General features: G+C 45.3%; 2 protein-coding genes across 2 annotated transcripts; both read right to left on the reverse strand.

Annotated features, from left to right (window-relative positions):
• Positions 1 to 4221: 4221 nt before the first annotated feature.
• LOC140615010 (olfactory receptor 2AT4-like) lies at positions 4222 to 5210 on the reverse strand. The gene has a single exon (XM_072794640.1). It carries the CDS (start codon positions 5158 to 5160, stop codon positions 4222 to 4224), a length of 939 nt encoding a protein of 312 aa, XP_072650741.1. The 5' UTR covers positions 5161 to 5210.
• Positions 5211 to 9258: 4048 nt separating this feature from the next.
• LOC140615009 (olfactory receptor 2AT4) lies at positions 9259 to 10430 on the reverse strand. Its single transcript, XM_072794639.1, has one exon. The coding sequence runs from the start codon at positions 10371 to 10373 to the stop codon at positions 9423 to 9425; it is 951 nt and encodes a 316-aa protein (XP_072650740.1). The 5' UTR covers positions 10374 to 10430; the 3' UTR covers positions 9259 to 9422.
• Positions 10431 to 19827: the final 9397 nt, after the last annotated feature.

Consider the following 19827-nt stretch of genomic DNA (forward strand, 5'->3'; position numbering starts at 1 on the left):
GTCCTGATCAGAAAGCTGGCCCCAACCAGAGAAAGGCCAGGAGAGTCTCCCCAGGTCCCTCTCTGTATTTCAGGGAACCATTGTCTCAGGGCTGAAGTCACTGCTTTGGATGAAAGTCTAATTTTATGTAGGTGGGCTTGATGTGATGGTCCCATTAAGTGGTGCCGTAAGGGAGCTTTTCCAAGTATGAGGTTATTAGTTTCCTAGATGTAATTTCATAGGAGGAATATGGTCAAAATGGATACTCATCAATCTAGCAGCTGAAGCAGCCTTTTTAAGACCCTAAATCACATGTTACCTCCATAGCATATCTGTCAGTGACACTACAGACCCCGTGTTCATCCCACAGATCATCACAGAGCACTGTGGGCCAGGCTCTGAGCCAGGCTCTGGGAATCCACAGTTCCCACCTACATTTCCTTTCTTTTTTATACTTTCATTCTTACATTCATTCTTTAACTCACCTAGGGTTTATTTGGGAATATGGTATAAGATGAAGCTCTAAAATGACTTTCCTCCAACTGGGCTGAGTATATGTGAATTGTGATCTATGTTAGAATTTTCAAGAGTGGTTCAACAGAATACTGGTCACATAAGATGCTCAGGAGTCAAAAAGATCTGTAGTGAGAAAGTCTCAGAACTGCTGCATCATTATAACCCTCTCAGAGATTCCCAATGGATACGGGCCTAGTAAAGGCTCTGAGGAGTCGTGCAGGTAAGGAAATCTTTGGGTCCTGTTTCCGAATTTTCTTTGACTGTAGAAGCCACTATTAAGTTATTGCTACAAGCATAATGCAAGGCATCATCCACTTTGGAGTAAAGATGCCAATATTGCAGAACTAAGACTGAGGCCTCTTCTGCCTCAGATGCAGCTTCTACTCACTTCTGGATCTGGGGTTGTGGCCAGAAGAGTGGTATGCACACAACCAGCTCTGTTCCAAGTCCTCAGCACTAGAAGCTCTGCCATGAGCCACAGACCATAGGCCTCAGGGAGGGTGAGGTGGCCTGTCTGGCATTGGACTAAGAGTTTACAGAGGAGCATTAGCTCTGGGCGTTGAAGGATGGGCAGGAGAGTTTGATGGAAATAGATTTCATGAGGGCAGGACCTCCAGCAGTGACAACCTGCCAGGGCAGAGACAGACCCTGCCTCCAGAACCATGGGATGGAAAGAACTTGGTGAACAGAGATGCCCATGGGGAGTCAGGTAAGAATGTAAATGGCTATGACATGGGGCAAAGTGAGTTTGGGCATGCAGCCAGAAGAGGAGCAGGGAAAGGTTATTAGCATTCACTTTCCAAGTTTGGGGTCTGCTTTGACAAGGCAGAGTTTCCTGGGGCCTCATTACGATAGTCAGCACCAACCACACATGTCATCCTCTCCCAAGGCCTCTCTTTCCTCGGGGAGTCTGCAAAGTTCCTTTCCTGTCTGGAACAAGTAACTGGGGAGTTGATGTGGAACGAGAGGAGAATGTGGGGAACTGAATTCCTAGGGATTAATTAGGGCCCTTCAATGAGATCTGTTTCCCCTCTGGAGGCCAATTAGGGCATCTGGAAGCTTGGGAGAGGAAAGGTGAATCTGTGTGTATGTGCTCGAGCAGGCCCATCCATCCTGTGCTGGGTCCCTCTTGGGGGTAGCAGGTCTTAGGGGCACCCGGTCCACTTACAGGAAAAGTAAAAGTGCAAAGATAATCACAGAATAGTTTTCATGTTCTAAGAACAGGACTTTAGTGTTACACTGTACGAAGTGCATATCATCATCACAGAAATCACGGTCCCCTGGATAGCATTGTTCTACACTGAGCACTCACTGGGGGCCAGATACTAGGCTAGGCTTTTGTATTCATGAGCCGCCAGCAAAGCACAAGTGTTCCAATTTTTTCACATCCCCACCAACACTTGCTTTTTTCCATGTGTATGTGTTTCCTAACAACTCTCATCCTAATTTGTGTGAAGTGGGTTCTCATTTTGATTTTGATTTGCATTTCCCTAATAACTGGTGATGTTGGGTGTCTTTCTATCCCCCTATTTGCTATTTCTATATCTTCTTGGATAAATGTCTATTTAACTCACTTGCCCATCTTTGAATTGTGTTAAATTTTTGTTGTTAAGTTGTAGGAGTTCTTTATATATTCTGAATATTAATCCCTTGTCAGGTATATGCTTTGCAAATATTTTCTCCCATTCTTGGGATTGCCTTTTCCCTTTCTTGATAGTGTCTTTTGATGCACAAAAGTTGAAACTATTGTTTTAACTGGGAGATATACAAGATACTGTGCCTCATGTCAGTTAAGGCTGCAGGTGGGAAACATTATTATTGTTATTGTTGTTGCTGCTATTATTTCATGTCTACTCCTAAAAAATGTTTAGAGGGAGCCACAGGGACACCATGAGTGGGGTGGAACTAGCCTGGGATTCCGCAGCACCATAATCCACTCTCCATATGATTCAGTCATTTTTCCATCTAGAAGGGGAACTAAAGATGAAGAGATGCCATAATGCTCCTCCTGGCACACAGGAAACCACAGCCCTGAACTAAAACTGAAACTGGGGCCAGAAGAGAAGTTGCATCAGACAGAACTTTAGTAGTAACGTGGCAATATTTGTGGAGTTGTTTATTGGGTGGTAGTAAAGAGCAAAAAATAAATACATAAATAAGAAAAATTTCCCTTCCAGGTCCTTAGGTTAAGTTCTAATAGCTTATGGAACTCAGACACAAAGCAACTTATTAAGCTGTCTTTTTTAGACCTTGAGGAATGTAGTCCCATAGAGGTCTAGACACCAATTTCAAGGACTAAGGGAAGTGCTGCAGATTGAATACAATTTAGGTAGGGATGCCTGGGTGGCTCAGTGTTTGAGCATCTGCCTTTGGCTCAGGTCATGATCCTGGGTTCCTGGAATCGAGTCCCACATCAGGTTCCCTGCGGGGAGCCTGCTTCTCCCTCTGCCTATGTCTCTGCCTCTCTCTGTGTGTCTCTCATGAATAAACAAAATTTAAAAACCTTTAAAAAAAAAAGAATATGATTTAGGTAGAAGAACATGAGTCCTGTTTCTGGCTCAAGGCCAATAAACAAGGAGACTGAGAGCCTTGATATCATTCTGCTTCAGGAAACCCTTTCTGACCATAACAGGATCATGAGATGGCTGGACATGGAGTCCAGGATCAAATCATATTCTTTGTCAAATTGCATGACCAGTTGGATTTCCCACTATACTGAGTTTTATGCAATAGGATAATGGTTAAAGTTAGTACCACGAGTGGCAAACATTTGAAGCCTGGAAATTGGAATGAGAATACCTGTGATGAGCCAGAGATGAGGATATCTATCACCTGGGTCCCCCAGACACTTTCACTGTATTGTCTGTATGTCCCTGGCTGGACAAGCCGGACAGGTCTTCAAGAGATAATTTGGCATGGGGGAAGGGAATAAGGAGCCTGGCCTGGGTGCTAAGGCCAGAAAGAGGAATATGTGGGACTATATTTTGAGAAAGAGTAGAAGTCATGGACACAGCATTCTAACCATACGGGAAACTACTCTAGTTAGTTCCCCATTGTTATGGAATGGCTGAGAGATAAAGGATCCATAATGCTTTGCAATGCCCATGCAGATTTGGGAAGGAACACCCCTTGCCTAAGCAGAAGCTAGAGGAAGGGCATGCTCTACTTTTATGATAGGAGCGTCTAGATACCAGAGGTAAATTTCCTATGACTAGTGTTAAAATATTTGCACTGGCAGTGAATTTGCAGGCAACCAGGATTGAAAGGGTAGCAGTTTCAGATTCTTTCATTGAAGGGGATTTCTGAGTTGCTACCACAGCAGAAAAGGGCAAGGATGATTCACATTATCTGTTGTCAATCCTGGGAACATCTGAAAATATGGGAAGAAGAAAAACAAAGGGAAAGACTGAAGTTCTTGCAGGTCTCTGAGATTCAAACTTGTTTGAACTAATGAAAATGTGACCACAATTATCTACACAGTCTTGTGAGATTTGGGTTTCACAACTTAAAAATTGAATAGAAAAACCCTACACATTTCATTTGTGAATTAAGGAAAGAAAAATCATTATTTTATTACAATGGAGGAGGAACACCTAGGACTGTATTTTGAGAATTATTGTTCTATTCGGCTATCTGAATGGTCTACTTTCCCCTCCAATGTTATCAGCATTTGTGTGTAGATCAAGTTACACCTATGCATCAGGGTTCCCCAGCGTTCCTTGGGTTTCAGAGACATGCCATTCTGGTGATGGCTGCTTTGACATCCTTGTTCCTCAGCGTGTAGATGAGAGGGTTGAGGACAGGTGTGAGAATAGCATATACCACATTGCCCATGATGTGGAAATCAAGGGGCAGGTCAGCCTTATAGGCCACATAGGCTATGGCAATGGATGAGTAGTATGTGCCAACCACCAGGAGGTGGGAGCTACAGGTGGAGAAGGCTTTTGAACGTCCTTCTCGGGAGCTGATGCGAAGCACCGAGGCCAGGATGTGGGCATAGGAGAGAAGCACCAGGAGAAGGGGCAGGAAGGATACCACCATGGCAATGCAGAATCCCATGAGGGTCTGGGGCATGGTGTCAGAGCAGGAGGCCTGGACCACGGCCAAGTGGTCACAGAAGCAGTGATAGATGTGAGCAGTGCTGTCAAAAGCCAAGTGGGAAGTCTGCACCACTGCTGGGATGGGCAGGAGGAGGGCAGTGAGCCAGGCACAGGCTGCCAGTGTAGCATTGGTCTGTGGGGTCATGAGGACAGGGTAGTGCAGTGGGCGGCAGATAGCCACATAGCGGTCATAGGCCATGACCACCAGGATGAAGGCTTCAGAGCAGGAGAAGCTGTGGAAGAGGTACATCTGCAGGAAGCAGGCAGGGAAGCTGAGGAAGCGGTCCCCAAGTAAGAGGAGGGACAGCATCTTGGGGACGGTGGTTGTGGTGAAAAGGATGTCCAGGGCTGAGAGATTAATCAGGAAGAAGTACATGGGCTTGTGGAGGCTGGGCTCTGCCACCACAGCCAGTAGGATCAGGACATTTCCCAGCAGGATGAGCAGGTAAAGGAAGAGAAAGACAAAGAAGATAGGAAGAAAGAGGGATTTGGGCAGAGAAGGAATGCCCACCAGGTAGAAGATGGGTGAGGAATCCTCTGATCCATTACAGGCTATAGTTTCCATGGAGGGTTAATCTGGATGCCCAGGAAGTAGGTAGTAGAAACATCTGGGAACCAAGTACATCTGGAAATGAGAACAATCAGTGATTCTAGAATGATAATTATGTGATGGTCACTGTATGATTAAGGTAGCTCTCTTTTCTTTTATAATGAAGTATGGAAAAATATCTATAATATACAACCATGTCTTATATGCTGGGTATATAGTAGATAGTTGAACAAGACAGAGATGGTCTCTAACTTCTTGGAGCTGATTCCAATGGTAGAAAGAGATGTTAAGCAATAAATCACATAATTATTTAATTAGTTGTGTTAAGTGTTATGGAAGAACTTCCGTTGGTCCTCTTTCCTGTGTTCCATATAATCCTTTCTGGGGATATCAGATCTCTTAACCTATGCACCTAAGCTCTTTTTTTTTTTTTTTTTTGCACCTAAGCTCTTATCTCTTTTAGCATTTGCTTTAAGTTTTTAAAAAGTGACATCTTTGTCACCAAGTTGCTAGGGGGGGGCTGATTTCCTCCAAGGTGTATGGTAACATGCTATCTTCCAACCATAATTATTAACCAGGGAATGGCTCCTTTCTCCCTTGTCTACTTGGTGCAGTGGTTCTGCCTGTCTCCATCTAAGCTGAGTACTCCATATCCCATCTCTGAGGGTGGGGCTCTTTGTTAGGTTACAGTGAGGGGAGTGACCCTGAAAATGTGCTTGATGGGAAGAATCATTCCTGATTGGAGTCAGAACTGACAGTAGATTCTCCCACAATTGGCAGCAACAAACAATCCAAGACAGTATCTATGTGACTCCATTGGACTTACCTTCCTACTGGCTGCCAAAGCTCAGCAGGTGCTCCTGTTTAGCCATTGCATGCCCCCCACCCAGCAGGCCACCCTGGCACCTGGGTAGAAGTTGTCTTGTGACCTGGGAGGCATTGTCCACAGAGAGAAACTGGCTTGCAGTAGCTGCTCAAAGGTGAAAGAGCCCCTCCCAGAGGAATCAGAACGGATTCTGGATTTTCAATGTTCAGATCTGTGGGGTTTGAGCTGAGGGAAATACTGATTCACCCTCCATTTTGGACCTTGAGAAATCCATGTTGATATTGGTATTCCTGTCTCATTGATCCTGGTGACTCCATGAATCATGTCCCCATGATTTTCCTGGAGTCACTTCTAATTTCTCTCTCTTCTCACAACATTCTTATGTTTAATACCAACAGTGTAAAAACTGGAAAAAAGCATTTTTATTTTCATGTCCAACAACTTTCTCCCCAAAGACCAGAGAGTGAGCAGAGGAAGGGCAGGGGCTTGGGGCACCTGAATGGTTCAGTCAGTTAAGTGTCTGTCTCATGGTTTCGGCTCAGGTGGTGATCTCAGGGTCATGGGACTGAGCTCCAGGTTGGGTTCTGTGCTCAGCAAGGAGTCTGCTTGAGATTCTCTCCCTTTTCCCCTCCCCACACTCTCTCTCAAATAAATAAATAAATCTCAAGAAGAGGAAGGAAGGAAGGAAGGAAGGAAGGAAGGAAGGAAGGAAGGAAGGAAGGAAGGACAGATGGGCAAAGGCTTTCCCAGGTGCCACAGGCAAGTTGCAGATCCCCGGCCAGAGCTTAGGTCTTTGTTCCCCAAAACAGAGTTATTTCTTCTTCTTCTTCTTTTTTATAAGTTTATTTACTTATTTTAAAGGTTTTATTTATTTATTCATGAGAGACACAGAGAGAAGCAGAGACATAGGCAGAGGGAGAGGCAGGCTCCTCCCAGGGAGCCCGATGTGGACTCGATCCCAGACCGGGATCACGCCCTGAGCTGAAGGAAGACGCTCAACCACTAAGCCACCCAGGTGTCCCTATTTCTTCTATGCCATATTTCCTGAAAGGTCCAGAAGTTCAAGTTTCCAGGGTAGAAATTTGAAGAGACAATACTAAGACCTAGGTTTTCTATGTCCATTTCTGCTTTTTTCCCTATTGACAATATCAGACAAATCTATATTTCATATTTTTATCTGAGTCTCTATATGGTGAGTGCTGAAACAAGATGTGGTATCCGCCAATCCAAAAGTTCCTTTGAAATGTTCCAGAAGTCAGACCCAAGGATCTAGCAAAAGAGTGAAAGTTCTTTGTCCCAAACTGAAAGGGTTATCCTTTAATATCCAAATCCCATCCTAAGATGTTGGGTCATTGGGATTTTCTCATACCTGAAAGAATGCAAGCTGCACTGCCATGGGAATTTTTGCCATCAGAGAGGCAGTTGTGGCTGACAGTTCTGGATGATGCACAGTAGGGCATCTGAGAGGCAGAAACACAGAGGGTCAAGGCCAGAGGAGTTCTAAGGGGCCATCAAGTCCAACTGTTTTCTCTTCCCTCCTCTGCTCCACTACATTGCAGATGGAAGTACAGATGCTACAACCTGGGTAGACAGGTGGCACATGGCTTCTCTCTGCCAGGCGGCACTGGGCTATCCAACAGGCACACCAAACATGTGCTGGCTCACCAGCGAAGCAGGGCACCAAAATAATTTCTGAAAGATTTTCGCATTTGCTATCTCAAAGCATCGCTCAACTGGCCCATCCTAGGAAATAGCAAGTTTGGCTGGAACTTCTTACACTTAACATACAGGTTAAGGTCCTTGTTTTACTTGAAATTACCTAGTACATGTGAACAATGCCATCCTGTGCTTCAGGCCCAAAGGGCGCTGTCTCCCAAGACACAGAACTTGCCTCCATACCTGGCAGGGGTCCTCCCTGTCTGGATTGTCCACCAGTCAGTTACACAGGTGGACAGAAAAATCAGTCACTGGAAAGTACAAGCTGATGCTGTAGTTCACATATATCACCCCCTCTCATCATTTAAGCCTGCCAGGGAATGGTTATGCCCTTCAACCAGCAAGAATGAGGGTCCCTCCAAGGCTACAGCTGGTGAGGGTGAGAGCGTGTTCTGGAGCCAACCTGCTGCAAAGGCCTGAGCCCCACCTGGCCACCAAGAGTGCTGGCTCCTGGACCAGCTATGCCACTCACCTGCTATGACTCTGGGTCCCTGAACCTTGGTTTTCTCATCTGGGCAGTGAGAGCTTGGGAGGAAAAGACCTCTGGGGGGTCTCCAACTCAATGAGCTCTTTTCTGGGGGTCCCCCTCTGTGGTTGACAGATTGGATATCACAGTGGTCCATGCCCTAAAGGGAGAGGGTGAGGACTATCCCACCTAGTGAGCACCTGTTGCCAGCCGGGTCCTTTCCCTTCATCTTGTCATGTGGACCTTAGTGGTCAAGTGTGTGGACTTGTGAGTCAGAAAGGACCTGATTCCAATCCCAGCTCCTACCTCCAGCAGTGTGGCCTTGGGCAAGTCACTTCCCCCTCCTGAAGTTCATTTCCCTCGTCTGTGACCTCCTGGGTTGTTGTGATCCATATGGAGCAAATGCTTGGACAATGTTTACCCAACAGCCTGGAACACACAGGGCTCAGAGCTTGCTAATGTGTCCACTGGTAATTGCTGTCATCAGTCTAGCTTTCCTGGGGGAAGCCTTGGCCGATATGATTTGAATCCTACCCAGAGGTGCACCTTGTCCAGATCTGCCAGGATATGTGGTCCAAGGTCCCAAGCCAGGGTATGCACAGCCAACCTGGGTCTTGGTTGCCTACATCTTGTGTACTCAATCTGTATTCTTGATCCCTGTTTCTGGTTTATAGATCCTGGCCTCCCTGCCCTGTTTCCCAATCCCAGCTTCTCTGCCTGTCTTGGAGCACTTTATCCCTAGCCCTACTCACCTGTTAAAACCTGGTTCACAGTGGTGTCTCCTGTGGTATCTCTAGGCAAGGCCTTTTGGTGCTGAGCCATGACCCATTAAACCCTTAGCTCTCTCCTTTCAAGCAGGTCTCCTGAGGAACTTTCCTTCAAGATGGTACTCCTGTGGGAATTGCACCCACCATCCCTCAGAGATCAACTACATGGCATCCCTTAGAACATATTTGGAGGAGGGGAGGATTTGTCCCTAGACATTGCTGATAATGAGAAGAGCATCATTAACAGCCCTCAAGGGCTCAGCACTTTATGCCAATGGTGTAGACTTTATTTTAATTAGAAGTCTGGCTGAAATCCATGGATGGATAATCTTGTCTACCTGATTTTGCCTGTTGGAACTGTCTGCTCAGTTGAATTCTCTTTTGCCATTTTCTGTTCATTAATTTATTCAACAATATTTACTGAACTCCTAATCTGTCCTGGGCACTGTTATTTGGTGTCTTGAATGCAGAATTAGCTGCATCTAAAACTCAAAGGCACTTATCAAGACTGGGTCTTGAGACATGTGATTTTGGTAATGGCTGCTTTGACATCCTTGTTTCTCAGAGTGTAAATGAGAGGGTTGAGAATTGGTGTGAGAATAGCATATGCTACATTGCCCATGATGTGGAAGTCAAGGGGCAGGTCAGCCCTGTAGGCCACATAGGCTACGGCAATAGATGAGTAGTATGTGCCAACCACCAGGAGGTGGGAGCTACAGGTGGAGAAGGCTTTTGAACGTCCTTCTCGGGAGCTGATGCGAAGCACCGAGGCCAGGATGTGGGCATAGGAGAGAAGCACCAGGAGAAGGGGCAGGAAGGATACCACCATGGCAATGCAGAAGCCCATGAGGGTCTGGGGCATGGTGTCAGAGCAGGAGGCCTGGACCAGAGCCAAGTGATCACAGAAACAATGGTAGATGCGAGCAATGTTGTTATATGCCATCTGGGAGGTCTTGACCGCTGCTGGGATGGGCAAGAGGAGGGCAGTGAGCCAGGCACAGGCTGCCAGCACAGCATTGGTCTGTGGGGTCATGTGGACAGGGTAGTGCAGTGGGCGGCAGATAGCCACATAGCGGTCATAGGCCATGACCACCAGGATGAAGGCTTCTGAACATGTGAAGCTTTGGAAGAGGTACATTTGCAATAAGCAGGCAGGGAAGCTGAGGAAGTGGTCCCCAAGCAGGAACAGGGACAGCATCTTGGGGACGGTGGTTGTGGTGAAGAGAATGTCCAGAGTAGAGAGGTTGATCAGAAAGAAGTACATGGGCTTGTGGAGGCTGGGCTCTCCCACCACAGCCACCAGGATCAGGACATTTCCCATAAGGATAAGAAGATAGAAGAGGAGGAAAATAAAAAACACAGGGAGGAAGAAGGTCTCTGGCAGAGAGGGGATTCCCACCAGGTAGAAGACAGGTGATCCATCCAGTGATCCATTACAGGTTGTGGCCTCCATAGTGAGGCAGAGGTGGATTTCTGGGATATAGTCAGCTGGAACATCTGGATACTGGAGTTATCTGAAAATCATAGAAACAAATGATTCTGCAATGAGATTTTATAATGTTTACTCTATAGTTAATATAAGCACAATTATTTATAGCCAATTCTAGAAGATTGATTGTAGGCTACAGTATTTATTGATTTCTACCACGTGAACCCAAAATTCCTACTTTTCTTCTTTGGTCAAATATTAATTACTAGTTTAACTAATAACCTACCAAATGGAAGTCAGTATGCCCTGTTCCAGTGATACGGTGACAAAAGTAAAGAAGGCAGGCAAAATTCCTATCTTAGAGTTTACGTCTTACTGGAAAAGTCAGATCTACACAGTTGATTATTGAATTATAATTGTGAAAAGTTTTTGGAAAGATTTCTTCTGATCTTCATCTTGGGTTCCATGTTGTCTGGTTTGGGATGTCAGTTCTCTCCAGATCTGTTCAAGTCCTTAAGCTTGTGTTTCTACTTTCACACTCAAAGTTCTACTATCTTGCTACTATCTTGTAAGGGCTGCCTTTTCCAAGGCTCTCTGCAACATGCTGCTGTTCACGTCCTTATTAAACCTATTTCTTGCTTGTATGCCTTGAGTAGTGGTCCTTCCATATACCTTTTTCACTACATGTCTGGACTTCTACTCCTGTGTAGGATGTAATAGGTCATGGTAGCCCAACACTTGCACTGCAACAACTAGGAAAACCTGGATAAATTACACATATCACATGTTTTAACAAATTGGAGAAACATGGCTGCAATGAAGATTAAATGAATTGGAACTACAGAGAGGAGGAACCCTCCAAGGTGAACTGCCAATCACCAGCTCTTGTCTTCCCTGAGAATATTTGATTTGGGCACCATTGTGTGGCTTGGACTTGGCTCAGACAGAGGGACACAGATGAGGGAAAGAAAAGTCAACAATGCTTTTCGGCAGTCAAAAAAGAGTTCGCAAAACATATTGGAAATTTAAGGCACTCTAAATGCATAACAAGTTTTCCCACTTGGACAGCTTCTGAATTTGGGGGCTATGCAAAAGAAGTTGGGAAGCTGGACTGAAGGCTTCTAGAAAACAGAATAGAAAGATTTCTAGAAGACAGATCTCATAATGCTTCAGAGATGAAAGGGAAAGAGCCTGCCTCAAATACACAATGGTCTTACCCTTAAAACACTTAAAAAATTTCTGAAGCTGTGTGTGTGTGTGCGTGTGTCGAGGGTTGAGGGGGTGTGTGGCAAGGTTGCTAAAGACTTAAGTTCAAAACCTCCAAAGGGTAGAAGCAAATCTACAATATTTCAGGGCTGAGGAGACAGTGGTCAGCCACACTATCAACCCACAGTCCAGGAGGCCACACATTAGGAACAAGAGCAAGCCAAAGTTAGACTAAATCTTATGAAAACTGAAAGTGAGTCTAACTCAAGCCTCAGTTAGCTAAATTTTGTGGGGGATTTGACTGGGATGGGCACAAGGGAGACTTCTGGGTTGCTGGAAATGTGCTAATCTTTAGCTGGTCTCTTTAAATCTACATATCTATATTTGTATCTCTGTCAGTATCTCTGTATCTATGATGTCTGTACCTATAGCTATAGCTATATTTATAGCTAGATCTATATCTGTACCTAATGTTGTAGGCTTCATTTCACTTGACATATACCTTAATTAAACAAGCAAGCAGGCAACAAGACAACAGACTATTTTAAACCTTGCCTCTAGCTTTTTGTCCTACTACAATGAAAGGAATGGCAAGGATGCCTTTTGTTGGAGAAGTCATTTGCTGATAGGAGTCAGAGTTAAAGGCATATTCTACCCAATGGCAGAAACAGAGATTGGAAGGCATTCCTGTGTAGTATGATTTGTTTCCTCCCTGATGAACCACTTCATATCCACTAACCTGTAGACTTCTCTAGACCCAGCTAAGAATATACTATAGTAAACTAGAAATTTCGAGATCTTGGAGGGTCACTGCTGCAGAGACAGACACAGTATTCTTATGATAGTGCCAAAGGCACTAGTCCCTACCCCAGAGGCTCCCCTTGTCAAGAAAGGGGAGATGTTTGCTTCCGATCACCCACAGAACTGGAAGTCTTCAACGGAGTGGGCATAACGATTCCTCTCTTACACCAAGATGTCCTTCTGAATAAATGACACAGGAACAAGTCCATGGTCACCTCCTCTTCAACCTCGATGATTTCTAAAACTACTCCCTCCTTGCTTTTTCCAGAACTGTCTTATTTCTCTTACTTTTGATAAAAACCACTCTCATGTCATTTAATTGTAAAAATACCAAACCTGAAAAGTCCAGCCAGCTTTTTTCTAGACCAAAAGGCCAAGGGCTTGCCCAAGATCACATGGGGTCAGCCAGCCACAGAGAAGGACCAGAACCCAGGCCTCTGAACTCCCAGACCAGGGCTCTTTCTCTAGATCATGTTCCCTGGATAATCTGGAAGTTTTTGTGTGGGAAGAAATATTCTAAGCTGATATTGTCAGCAACAATCAGAAATTTCAAAACAGGGACACCTGGGTGGCTCAGCGGTTTAGTGCCTGCCTTTGGCCCAGGGCGTGATCCTGAAGTTCCGGGATTGAGTCCCACATCGGGCTCCCTGCATGGAGCCTGCTTCTCCCTCTGCCTGTGTCTCTGCCTCTCTCTCTCTCTCTCTCTCTCATGAATAAACAAATAAAATCTTAAAAAAAAAAGAAATTTCAAAACATTCTTTAGTCTTTTTTGTGTGGTGGGTGGCTCGGGAGTGAAGGCTGGTAAAATGTCTTTCTAAAAGACACATGAGGGACGCCTGGGTGGCTCAGTCAGTTAAGCACCTGCCATCAGCTCAGGTCATGATCTTAGGATCCTGGGATCCAGCCCCTGCATTGGGTTCTCTGCTCAGTGGTGAGTTGGCTTCTCCCTCTATCCCTCACCCTGGCTTGTAGTCTCTCTCTCATGTTCTCTCTTTCTCTCTCAAATAAATAAAATCTTTAAAAGACACATGGAAGAGACCACTCCATTGTGAATGCTTTCTTGAAAGTAAAAAAAAAAATGAGTTCTGCAAGTCAGCCCCAGTGCTTGGGCAGTAAAGCAAAGCTGCTGCTCCCCAACAGAAAAGAATGAATCCTCAGCTAACCAGACTATTAGTCCCAACCTGCCTAAGCCAGTCACTAGGTTTTCCTCATACCCAAACTGATGCCAACTGCATGTTCCTACATGTTGTTATAGCTCAGAGACTTGACTTTGGATTGGTGGTCCCTGAGGTAAGCTGAGTTGGGGTTTGAGGTGCAAAAAAGTCAGAGCCAGCAAGTCCATTTGTACCCCCTGTCCTCCCTCCTCTGTCTCACTTCTATTCAACAGCGGTGGTGGGAAGGGAGAACAAATGCTGAGTCTGAAGTCTAGAAACAGTGTTTTCTCAAGGTCAACCATCAAGTTCATAACAAAGGTGGGTCTTGAATCCAGTATTCTGGCTCCCATCTGGTGTTCATGAGGATTTTTCATGAAAGAAGATGACTCCCTAGTCTGCCATCTAAGGTCAATCTTCTTGCAGCCTCATTTCTTCTTACTCTAGTCAAACAGCAACTCCTTGCTCTTGGCTTGTTTTTCTGCCTAACTCAACTCAAATATTCCCTCTCCCAAGAGGCTTTGCAGGTCTTGGCTGGCTCAGGGCCCTCTTTTCTGGCTCTCACATTTCCTGTGCTTTCCTTTGTCATCACTACTATCATCCTGGGTTGTCTCTGTCTATTTATGTGTCTGTGACTCCACCAGATCGGAGCACTTGCAGGGCTGTGATGGAACCAAATTATTTTTATTTAAAAGTGAGCCAGCACCCATATCAGGAGCTCAGTGCACCAGAGACAGGAGCCAGAATTCAGCTTTCCCAATAGACCTCGAGTTGTTGCTGAATCTTAACAGTCAGAATGAAGGAGTCATGAGCAATTAAATAGTTTTAGTTCAACCCTTTTTTTATAGGGCATACAAATGGGGCGGGGGGAAGGGTGCTCAGAAATGGGCTGTGAGGGGCAGCCCGGGTGGCTCCGTGGTTTAGTGCCGCCTTCAGCCCAGGGCCTGATCCTGGAGACCCGGGATTGAGTCCCAGGTTGGGCTTCCTGCGTGGAGCCTGCTTCTCCCTCTGCCTGTGTCTCTGCCTCTCTCTCTTTCTCTCTGTGTGTCATGAATAAATAAATAAAATCTAAAAAAAAAAAAAAGAAAAAAGAAAAAGAAATGGGCTGTGATTTGCCCAAGGTCACACAGTAAGTGGGTGACAGAACCAGAACTAGACTATCAGAGGGTCTGGATTATCATCTGGAGCCAGAGATAACTCTTCCCTGGCTCAGCTCACCTGCAAAAGCCCTGGCTGCCCTCCCTACTGGGGCCCCAGGACACACCAATCAGTAAGATTTATTTGCTCACCCCAAAGACACTAAAGCACTTCCTTTCCCTAAACTTCTGTTTTGGCAGAATGCATCTATGCAACAGATAAAGCATGTACTTAGGCACCAGCTAGATAGAAGCACTGACAAATGTTTTTGAAAGAATTTAGTATTTGATATTTTTAAAAAGCACTGATGTAGCATCATGCTAATAATCAGAAACTTTCTGGACTTCCTTACATTTATTTTGTGGTTTAAATGAAGGGAGTTTATTTTGAATATGTGTTTGAATATGTATTTTCAGTGCGGAGACACCAAAGGTACTGTTAGGGGACACTTCCTTGATTGGGATTATCTATAAACCATGAGTTACAGTGCTGGTAGGGGACAGAGGACAAAAAAGCCAATCACTGACATGTTCAACCTGATGCTGCACTTTACATACATCCTCTCCTCTCACCATCCAGGCCTGCCAGGGAGTGATTATGCCCCTTGAACAATGGAGAAACTGAGGGTCCATCCAAGATCACAGCTGGTAAGGGGCGAGAGCAGAGGGTGTTCTGGAACCAGTCTGCTGCAAAGGCCTGAGGCCCACCTAGCAACCAAGAGTGCTGGCTCCTAGACCAGCCTGCCACTCACCTGCTGTGACTTTGGACCTCTGAGCCTCACTTTCCCCACCTGCAAAAGAGGGCTTTAGAAGAGATGGTCATCTCCAGCTCAGCTAGTTTTTTTTTTTTTTAATAGGATTTTTTAAAAGATTTATTTATTTATGATAGACAGAGAGAGAGAGAGGCAGAAACACAGGCAGAGGGAGAAGCAGGCTCCATGCCGGGAGCCAGACGCAGGACTAGATCCTGGGACTCCAGGATCGCGCCCTTGGCCAAAGGCAGGCGGCAAACCGCTGAGCCACCCAGGGATCCCCTCAGCTAGTGTTTTTTGAGTTTTTGAGCATGCCTTCTCTGTTTGGCCTAGTGAGGAGTCAGAATAGCCGTCTCATGGCCCCAGTCTCTAAGGAAGGAGTGAGCCAGGGCCCTGCGGTGTGCTTAATCCTTATGGGGGATCCCTGGGTGGCGCAGCGGTTTGGCGCCTGCCTTTGGCCCAGGGCGCGATCCTGGAGACCCGGGATCGAATCCCACATCAGGCTCCCGGTGCATGGAGCCTGCTTCTCCCTCTGCCTGTGTCTCTGCCCCTCTCTCTCTCTCTGTGACTATCATAAATAAATAAAAATTAAAAAAAAAATCCTTATGGGATCAAGCCATCCAGGTGCCCAGATCCATGCCACTCACCAACAATATTTCCACTATCCTCTGCATTCCCATAGCCGAGGAGCAGGATATGTGTGCATGTTAGAGTTTGGGCTCATTAACTGGAGTTAGAACAACCTGGGTTTCCACTCTGACTTCACCACTTTTCGCTTTCCCTCTGAACTGCAATTCCCTCATCAGTGACTCATACTGTTACAGATGCCTTACTAAATATTTCCATTTCTTTCATTGTCATCGACCTTGCCTCTCTGTGAGAAACTCTCTCACGGCATCATTAGCCTCTTGCTTGTGACTGCACATCCCTGCCCATCCTGCCAGGGAGTCTGACCCAGGGCCACATAGACCAGGTGTGCACACTGGGGCCCCGATGTTCATACCCAGGCTCCTCACTGTGGCTGCATGCATTCCCGGCCTCTCTGAGCCTATCTGCTCACTCCAGCCTTTGCCTACTTCTGGAAAATGCCATCTCTGGCTTAGCTTACCTTCAAGCCCAATCCACCTTGGTGTCTTCTGTAGAGTCACCACACTTGGCCCTAGGGGAAGAGCCAAGTAGGACCTGGGCCACCGCCCATTAAACCCTGGAGTCAGGGCCTGCTGGGGCCCCCTCCCTCAAATTGGTTCCCCTAAGGGACCCCACACCCGCCAGCTGGGAACAACTTCCTAGGGTGGAGTGAGGGACTTGGCACTGGGCTTTGCAGGTAATGGAAACAGCGCCATTAACAACCCTCATGGGTCCCAGAATTTTATCACCAACAGAAGACTTTGATTCTTGTTTTCCTAATTGGCCTCACAACAGCCAGAGAGGACAGGCAGAGCCAGGATTGTCCTCAGTATTCAACATTTGAGAAACAGATCTGGAGAAGGGAAGTGACTTGCCCAGGGTCACACAAGTGGCTGCTGGCAGAGCTGGGATTTGGACCCAAGGTTCCAGTTCCAGTCCAGCGATTCAGCAGTACGTCAACTAATGGCTAAGACCTCATTTCTTTCCAGTGCCCTTAGCCTTAGCCTCTCTGGGCCTTTATTTCCTTGCCTGTGAAAAGGGTATAGCAACCTTGCGTATCCCACAGGCTCCCGGGAAGGTGTAGGTGCCGAGCTCATGTCTACCACATGGTAAACACTCAGTAGGTGGGAGCTGTTATCTTGACAAACCAAAATAGTAAAACCCAGTTGCAGGACTGAGAAACGCCGCTGCAGCTGTACCATGAGGAACTTATACAAAGGTTCTGTGGAAAGAACATGAGGCAGGGCCCAGGCCAGGTCACAGACCATTCATACCTCAATGTTTCAGATTCCTTCCTTTGGCTCCATAGTTCTCAACTTCTGACTCAGCCCCTCGTTCACTGATCAGTATGAAATTTAAATCATTTTTAAAATTTCACAAGTAATAAATAGAACCTATTGTAAAATATCTTTTTTTAAAGATTTATTTATTTATTTATGAGAGACACAGAGAGAAGCAGAGACATAGGCAGAGGGAGAAGTAGGCTCCCTGCGGGGAGCCTGATGCAGGACTTGATTCCAGGACCCTGGGATCATGGCCTGAGCCAAAGGCAGATGCTCAACCACTGAGCCACCCAGGCACCCAAGTCATTTTGTTCTTATTGCATCACTTACATTCCAACTTATTAAGTCTTGGAACCTGTCTGACATACTTCATTCTTTCTCTCTGATATTTGGTATTTCCTAGTATGGATATAGCACAGATTATTTCATAATTTCCCTGCCAGTGAACATCTAGGTGGTACATAATTGTTGCTATTATGAACAATATTATAATTCATGTCATTTTAACATTCATTTGGGGGACAGATACCCAGATATTTCTCTCTGACAGATCCTTAAAGGAGACCTTCTGGCCCAAACGGTAAGCACATTTTAAAATGGAATAAGGTATGCATGTGCAGGGACTATCCCAGGTTTGCACCTAGAGACTTTGAGAGCACAAAGTCATCCCAGCAACACTGAGATGACCTTGCTGCATCTGTGCCTGATGCTGCTGCCTAGAACCAGGGGGAAAGTATGCACAAGGGATTCATTGCAGCCCACAGAAGGGACTTCCATAATAGATGTCTGCTGACTATAGATTTACAGCCGCAGGATGCAAGATGATAAGTGTTTGGCAGCTCCACAGAAACCAAAAGAATGGTACAGCAGAGGCTGTAACCCCTTCTGATCGAAGGAACTGCATGGTGGAACTGAAGATGGTTTTGGAAATTTCTCTGAATGACAAACCAGAACTTTTTGTGCTGTCTCCTCCTGCCCAGATCTACTCCTTCCAACTGAATGAGGAATCTTAGTTTGGAGTAAATTTGTATATGTGGATCTTTGCTTCACTACCACTAAAATAAAAGTCAGAGGTTTTTCTAGGCGAGGAGATCTAACCACTCTCAAGTAAGGCAAAGAATCCCGCAGAATCACTGGACTATTAGGAGGATTCTTTTGTTCTGTTTTCTGTTTCTCAGACTCAGAGCTCCTTAATAGACACCCAGAGTCATGATAGTGTTGCATGGTGACAGATGGTAGCCACACTTGTGATGAGCATAGCATCACGTATAGAGTTGGTCAAATCACTATGTTGTAATGTTGTATGTCAATTATATTTCAATTAAAAAAAATTTTTTTTTACTGGTTGGTACTTAGAAACAGGAGTGCCTGGATGGCTCAGTTGGTTAAGTGTCAGACTCTTGGTTTCAGATGGGATTGTGATCTCAGGGTTGTGAGATTAAACCCCACATTGGGTTCTGTGCAGAGTAGGGATCTTCCTGGGGTGGTCTCTCCCTCTCCCTCTGCCCTCCCCCCCCCCAAAAAAAATACATCTTTAAAAAATAAAAAAGCCTCCAAAGCCAGCTTTTGGCAGCATGAAAATGACTAAAGTCTTTCTGGGATGTTACAAATGAAACTAACGAAGACTCGGTTATTGGCCGGAAGAGCTCACATAGAGCGCAGCAGTTGGTGGAACTGCAGTAGGTAGGAGAAAACAAAGAGAAACCAAGACTTAGATTCCTTTCAGATTTCTAATTTTATTTTGTTTTACTTATAAAGGTGAACCAAAAATAGGAGAGCTAAACTGTTGGCTGAGATTTCTTTGTAAAAAGCCAACATTTTAAGACTTCCTAGTATGACATTATGGGATAAAATATGATTTACTTCATTACCTCTGAGAATAAAAATGTTCTCAGGCTTCTAGGAAATGAGTGGCTATTCTATAGCCATGGTAACAAATAGTCCTCGGAACTCGTTTTAAACCTGTTTGATTGTTCAAAGACAGCTTCACACAAATACACACGTTCCTGAAAGCCAGCCAGTCTAAAAGTCAGCCACCCAGCAGCAACAGCTTCATCCCAGTAACCTCACTTCCACCACTAAAGGCAAACCATCCTCTCAATACCAGCACCCCTGAAGGTCCACCAACCCTTCACCTCCATATTGTCTGCAGCCCTGTGTAAGACCAGCTACCTGTGTGGCTCAGAACCAGACTGTGCCATGAACTGGAGCATTCCCAGGGTTAAGCTGGTAGTAAGTTCAGCCTTTTGTTTCAGATATGGTGTGGTGATCTCTTCCTTTAACATTTTGTATTTATGTCTCTGCAGTTGAGCAGTAATGGTCCTTCTCTCATTTTTTATTTGAGTAAATTGGGATCTTTTCTCTTTTTTTCTCAGTCTACCTAAATGTTTGTCAGTCTTGTTGATATATTCAAAGAACCAGTTTTGGTTTTGTCAATTTTTCCCATTTGCTTTTTATTTCCATTTTAATTGCTATTGTTAATTTCATGCCTACTGCTTGCTTTGAGCTTAGTTTGCTTTTCT

Source organism: Canis lupus, chromosome 23 (genome assembly GCF_048164855.1).
Source record: "Canis lupus baileyi chromosome 23, mCanLup2.hap1, whole genome shotgun sequence".
Taxonomy (NCBI): domain Eukaryota; kingdom Metazoa; phylum Chordata; class Mammalia; order Carnivora; family Canidae; genus Canis; species Canis lupus.